The sequence below is a fragment of the Notothenia coriiceps genome, unplaced genomic scaffold (assembly GCF_000735185.1).
Source record: "Notothenia coriiceps isolate Sejong01 unplaced genomic scaffold, NC01 NC01_scaffold00036285, whole genome shotgun sequence".
NCBI classification, from domain to species: Eukaryota; Metazoa; Chordata; class Actinopteri; order Perciformes; family Nototheniidae; genus Notothenia; species Notothenia coriiceps.
Window position 1 is genome coordinate 1 of NW_011368986.1, and position 6,978 is coordinate 6,978.

At 41.0% G+C, this 6,978-nt stretch overlaps 1 protein-coding gene across 1 annotated transcript in view; it reads left to right on the top strand.

Moving 5' to 3' along the window:
• Window positions 1-4,240: 4,240 nt before the first annotated feature.
• The window catches only part of ubl3a (ubiquitin-like 3a), a gene marked incomplete at its 5' end in the record, with an annotated part of 5,748 nt that continues 3,010 nt past the window's right edge, over window positions 4,241-6,978 (top strand). Inside the window, 2 exons of the mRNA XM_010792062.1 lie at window positions 4,241-4,373; window positions 5,973-6,059. Of these exons, the coding sequence (XP_010790364.1) occupies window positions 4,241-4,373; window positions 5,973-6,059 (220 nt within the window). The remainder of the gene's footprint in view (window positions 4,374-5,972; window positions 6,060-6,978) is intronic.

Consider the following 6,978-nt stretch of genomic DNA (forward strand, 5'->3'; position numbering starts at 1 on the left):
AGAAGAGCAGCTCCAGCGCTCAAAGAGCTTTTACGCACCGCCTACTCTGTGTTTACCTTAATTGAAAAACTATAAAGAGTGACCAAAGGCTGTTACACCTCTACACACACACACACACACACACACACACACACACACACACACACACACACACACACACACACACACACACACACACACACACACACACACACACACACACCAGCTGCCTTGAGAAAGATTTGAGAGTGGTACTCAAGGAGGAATAATTATAGATGGCATTGAATTTCCTGCTCTCCACCGTGTGCAAACAGTGTTTAGCCGAGAGGGTTTGCTTACTTCACATGTTTACACCATGGCACGACTTGGCAGCAGGGCCACATTATTGTAGGCATGTTTTTGAATGTCTGCAGTGGAGACAGGAAGCTGTGTCACCACTTTCATACACAAGTAGTTTCATTTATTCCATTTCTTTTCAGAAGTGGACATGAATAGAAGCTGGGGCACCATGATGTTTCCTTTTACAAACAATCTGACATCTTGCAGTTCTCCAAGCTCTGCAAACTGGTAAAACCTCCAGCTTGTCTGGCATCATGAGTGCAGAGAGAGACTGGTTGTTAGCTAGTACGTGCTGTTTATGAAGCAAGAGTAACTGGCGGTTTGCCTGCGGATATGTGTATGTTCTGTATAGTTATGGTTATGCATGAATGCTTGAAACAATGCTCCCCCCCCCAATACCTGCAGCTGTTGTGTTTGTTCTACAGAATATAAACAGTAATTGAATATACATCCCTGAGCTGACAGTGAAACCTCATTATCAGCCCCGGTGCGGAAGAGAGTCAAGGGAGAAAGAAGGCACATGGACCACCAGGGAGAAGGGGGGAGGGAGAGGGAGAAGAGCAGGAGAGACCAATGCCTTGATTCAGTTAACATCACAATCAAAATACATGTTGAAGGGACGAAAGAGACGGAAAATGGATGTTAAAAGCTCACCTGTCCAGACACAGATTACAAGACAAAAATATGAACAAAGTGTCCTTGTGTTGGCCCGCCGTTAACCAATAGAACAGCTTCAGTGTTTCCTGGCAATGATCCTGAATGTCTCTTCTCTATTTGAGTTGTAACGCTGCTGGTGACTAGTACCCCCTGTAGGTATTAAAGCTGGTGAACTATGAAGGTCATAGTTCACCATTTAATACAAATGACATCATTCTCGATCTTTGCACCTTGTCTGAAAGCATCTGTATTTGTGTCTTTCCATTAAGGGTTATTTATGTCACCTGTCTTTAGGAAGTAAATGACCTATCACCTGAAAGAGTAGAGGAAGCAAAGAGAGATGGAGAAGGGGCGTGAAGCAAATAAAGAGATTTTGCAGGGTTAATGATAGGGAGAGGAATGCTGAGTTTATGTTGTTTAATTGAAGCTACTGTAGTTCAGTCCTCTCTCTTTGTTATTCAGGCCTTGTACAAACCCTCCACTGAATGCTGTGCAGAGCGAGAGATTGACAGAGTGGGGGAGAGAGAGACAGAGTGGGGGAGGGAGGGGATGCGGAGATTGCTGCAAGGCGAGGAAGACAATGTGATGTGACACTGTAGGAAACGGTAAGGAGGCAGAAGGGAGGAGGGGTGGAGCTATCTGGTAGGTGTTATCAGGTTAAGCCAGCCACGACTGGCTGTCGTCATAGTAACACCATGGTAACGACCAGGTGTGGAGACGGGGTGAAGGAAGACCTTCTGCTACCTCTGCGTGTTTCCTCATTATTTTATGTCTTCATCTCATTCAGTGTTTCTCAGGTTTTGCTTGTATTGAAGGCGGTTGTATTTACTACAGGTAAAGCGACTTGCATTTCCAAAACCCATGAAAAATGACTTGAACAATTTATTGATTACCGGAGGAGTTTTGTGGATCAACTAATCGATAAGTCCACGAAATACTGCAGCTCTATATCAGGTTGATCCTCAATATTATGATGCATGCATATAAAAACTAAAACAGAAGCTCAAAAAGTCTCATCTCTCATCTAAGTCTAGGGATGTCCCGATCACCTTTTTTTGCTCCCGATCCGATTCCGATCATTTGATTTTGACAATTTGCCGATACCGATTTTTCCCGATCCGATCTTTATGCAATGCATTAAGAGAAAAAAAAGCATTCAAGTTGTCCCTTAAGGTTATTTTTTTATTTAAATTGGATATTCTATCCAACATGGATATAGCTTCTTTCTTTCACAGCAGCATTGGATCAGTTCAGTTGTGCAGCATTGGATCAAAACAAAATCAAGCTTGTCAGTACTCGTTAGCTTACTGCTACAATTAGACACTGCGCCCACTCTGTTGACAGATTTGAGAGAAATAAGCAACCAGGTCTATGAAAACAAGCCCCAAAGAAGCAACACATACATGATGTTCTGTCATTTGAAACCAAAACTAAGGCCTCAGGATGACTTTAAGACTTGAACATGGTCAATTTTGTTTTGTAACATTGAATACAAAATTAAAAAAGAAAAAAAATCCCGATCCCCGATTTTTTTCCTCCCGATTCCGATCTTTTGAAAATCACGTGATCGGCTCCGATCCCCGATCACGTGATCGGATCGGGACACCTCTAAGTCTAAGTCTTAAACCTATAATCTGATTTGATAAGGTGCTTACAGAGATGTCTGTTTCAATGCGTCGGTGTTTGCTCTGTTACATCACTTTGTGTGCGAGTGTGTGTGTGTGTGTCTACGTGTGTGTGTCGCTCAGCAGACTGGGCAACAGACGCGCTGCACATGGACACACACTAGAGACAATGACACACACGTGCTTATGCCATGCATGCACTGCAGGCTAGACACTTATAGAAAGCTAAATCAAACACACGGAGCTTTGCTGTGGCTCTTAAAGGAAAACTGTACCTGTGCTAAACACATCAAGCCAGTCAAGAGATAAACTCTGACAATTGATGCATTTAATGGTTTAAAATGCAAAAAGCTAATTCATGAAATGTATTCATCTTAATCTTTACTAGGATTAGGAGCTTGATTAGTCTTTGACAGAAAAACGAATTATTTTGATAAACAATCAACATTTATAATCTTTTTTTAAAGCAAAAAAACGTTTATTAGCCTCTCCAATATTAAAAATATCTGTTTTTTTCTGTTAAATATCATATAAAACAGATTATATTAGGCTTATGGACTGACAAAACAACATTATCTTGGATTTTAAGGGAATTTATTAACCAAACTGTTAACCTAGTATTGAATCATCAGATGGAAAAAAAAGAAGTGATTTAAGGTGAGAGGTGCACACAGAGATGTGACGTTTAGCTAAAGTTCACTCACCTCCAGCTCTCACTGAACAGTTTGAAGTCCTCGTTGCCCTACTCATCCCTCAAAATCCACTTATCTCCTTTAAATAGATTCTGTTTGATTCCCTATTCTCTTTATTTAAAATGATTTTGATAAAATACAGCCAGCTGTGCTGTTTTGTACAAAGTTGTTTGTTTCAGTCATCTTAAAGTGTGCCCCCACCACATAAGTAATGCAGTAGACCCTATAATGACAACCTGCTACTGTTCAGTAGCTGAGAGAGGACTTGGACACTGTGAGCATTAGTCTCACACTATTTGTGATTTATTATTCCACTTGGCTGTCACCACTGACTATTGAGATAAGCTATTTGTGGCAGGATACACATTTGAACAGCGTGTAGTATTTCAGCTAATTGTTTGTGTTTTGTGGGCTTTTTACACGCAGTGAGAGCCAAGTTTGGTTTTGTCGAAATTACAAATACATCCCACCGTCTCATTCATAAATGATCAGAATCTTAGTTTATACAGTATGCCTGCAAGCCCAAGGCGTTTAACGGGTACTTATTACCCAGTACAACAACCTTGAAAATGTGATACAGAAAAAAAATGAATATTTAATTGAAGAATGTACCCTCTAAAATCAGATGCTATTCAAACCTGGGTGACTATAGTGAACAATGCTTTTTGATCACGGGTGAATAAAGTATACATCAAGTTTCAACCTCAGACAAAGGAACATTTCAAAGCAAAACATCTGCCTTGGGAATTGTCAAAGTAACCGAATTGTGAACTGAAGACAAAGAAACAGAGTGTTGGAGGCATGAGAAAAAATGTAGGAGGAAGTTTGCGAGACAGAAGGGAGATAATCCAGCGGAGGGACACTCCTCAGGGTCCTCATATCCTTCCTCTGTGTCCTATTAAATTACCTCTCTTGAACCTGTATGCTTCCTGACATGACTGAGTCTAACCTGCATATTTTGTTTTTTTACAGATAAACCTGCGGCTCATTTTAGTCAGCGGGAAGACGAAAGAGTTCCTCTTCTCTCCCAACGACTCAGCAGCGGACATTGCCAAACACGTGTATGACAACTGGCCGATGGGTGAGTAGCAGCTCCATCTAAATATCCTGTCTTTGCTTCTGGCAATGGCAGTTGATGAAGATCTAGCAGCAGTTACATCAACATGTGTGGTCCCAAGGTGAAGGCAATAAAACCCTCCTTAGGTGATCCACATATTTCTTCCTCTTTGATCAGACAATGATTTATTTGTGATTCTCATCACTATTATTTCTTTATTTTCCCCAAAGCCTCCTCCATAGGGCTGGGCCGGTGTAGAGGTTGTAAAACAATAATCAAGGGCGTCTGTTTTGACACCAGGTTTTCAGCGATGGAATATTTAAACTTGCCTTGTCTCTTCAACCCATCGAATGCATGAGCTTTCTAGTAAGAAAACACTATGTGCACTTTGTCCTATATTGGTGTTATTTTGTAATAAATCACGTTATTGCATAAGCATAGTTCCAGTGTGTTTGCTTAAAGTGTAATTGCTAACCAATTAGCTGCTAATGCTCTTGGAAACCAGGTGATCTGACTCATCCTGGCTGTATGACGAAGATACAAGCAGCTGGTTGGCTTATCCAGAGAGCTGAGATCTCATTCAAATAGAGTAGAATGTAGTTCTATAGAGCAGTGTGGGAACATGTGGTCTCTGGTTAAGAGTCATTTGTGTGCTCCTCCTTTCCGCACGCTTATCATTGCATACAGGAATGTGGATTTACAGTAACTCCCAACTGCAACAGTGTTACAAATCATTTGATACTACCGATCTCATCTGAACACCTGTTGCTGTGAATGTAGTCTAGTTTTAGAGAGGCATTTAAACACTATAAACTTTACTGGTGGATTCATATCCTCCTTGACAAGAGCAGTTTCCCTTCCAGTCCTGTCAGATCAAAAAGTGTTCCTGCCAGACAACAGATCTGAACCCTGTGAGACTGTAAGCACCAACACCCTCCGTTTAGATGGAGACAAACATCTGGTGGCCAGACGCTGCTGCTGTGCAACTCCCCCCACTGTTTGCTCTCGGGTTTATTTCTTCACTTTTTGTCTGTAGCTCTTCCCAGGCCACACCCCTTGTTCCTCTGTTGCTCTCCTTCTTTCTCACATTCGGTTATACATCCCACAAAGCCCACACATTATACATTCTGCAAGTAATGATTTCAAATAAGGGCTTTAAAGTGATTTAAAAATAACTGCACTGCGGTTGTTGGTGGTCTTTTTTCTCTCACCATGCAATTATTCCTTTTCATTGCACTGTTGATGCATATCCACTGAATTTACTGTAACAGCTCATAACCCCTCGTGTCCTTTTGTCAAACTAGAGATTGGCAACATTTTAGCAATGTTTAATAAGAAACTCATTTTGTGGTTTTTACAGGTAGCGATACAAAAGGTTGTGAAATGTCTTTATTGAACCTGCATGTTCTCAGTTTAGAGATGATAGATTATATAAGGATGATTTATGGGAAATAGATTACCGGTAAATAAATGGCAGTCAAGACAAACAAACTTGCAATGGCAATCAGGAAGAAAACTTAGCAAGGGATAAGCAGAGTGAAGAAAGTATATGAAGCGTGTTTCCTGTTTTTCTCTTCGTTGATTTCTCTCTTTAACTCTCTCTTTGCCCCTTTTTTCTTTCAGACTGGGAGGAAGAGCAGGTCAGCAGTCCTATCATCCTGAGGCTGATCTACCAGGGCCGCTTTCTGCACGGCAACGTAACACTAGGAGGTGAGAAAACACACAATGTACACCTCCCAAAAATAAAAAGTGCTTATAGACATGGACACAAAATCACAGCAGTGTGTTGCTGGAAAGTTCTTTGCTGTTCTCATCTTTTTTCCTGAGCCGCAGAACAGAGGTACCTCAGTGCTCCGGACAAGCCTGCTTTGACGGAGAGTGGGAGGAGAGAGGAAATAGAGAAAAAGAGGGGAAAGAGAGTGGTCAGGAAGGGGGCAAGACTGGCGTTATAACCTCAAACAGCACAACAAAGAGACAGGAAGGGAGGGGGGCGTCAAAATGAAAAGTGAAGAGAAAAAGAGGAGTGCAGCCCACTCCACTTCTCCCTGGCTTTCAGGCGTTTTAGTCTACTTAACCCAATTTTGGTTGGACTGGTGTTCTGTGTTGTTAATGGGGTTATGACCGTCCCTGACCCTTTTACACTCATCCCATTACTGCATTTATCTGATAATTCCCTTGTCGTTGGCTCAACGCGTTTGCACGTCCACACAGAATCCTCTTAAAGTCGAGCCAAAACAACGAATAGATGTTTATGTTTTGAAATATAAACATAGACAGAACCACGTGTGTGAAGGCAGATTTCATGGTATAAATAAGCAGGTTTTGGGATTTACAAGTCATCAAAATACATTATCTTTGGGTTTTCATAATGTTCAAAATAGGACATTGGGATGTGGTTAAATGACTGTTTAACACAAGGCCATAAATACATGAAGAAGCAGTGATGTTAAAAGAAATTGCTCTGTTCCATCGTTTTTCATTACATAAATCAACTCTTGATGTTAGTAAAATAAAACAGTGAATAGCTGATTTTAAAATGTGTTACATGAGTAACATATGATCAGGTCATCACAATATGTAAGTCAACATAACATAGTGTTTTATATCATCTTCATTCATTGGAAGTGAA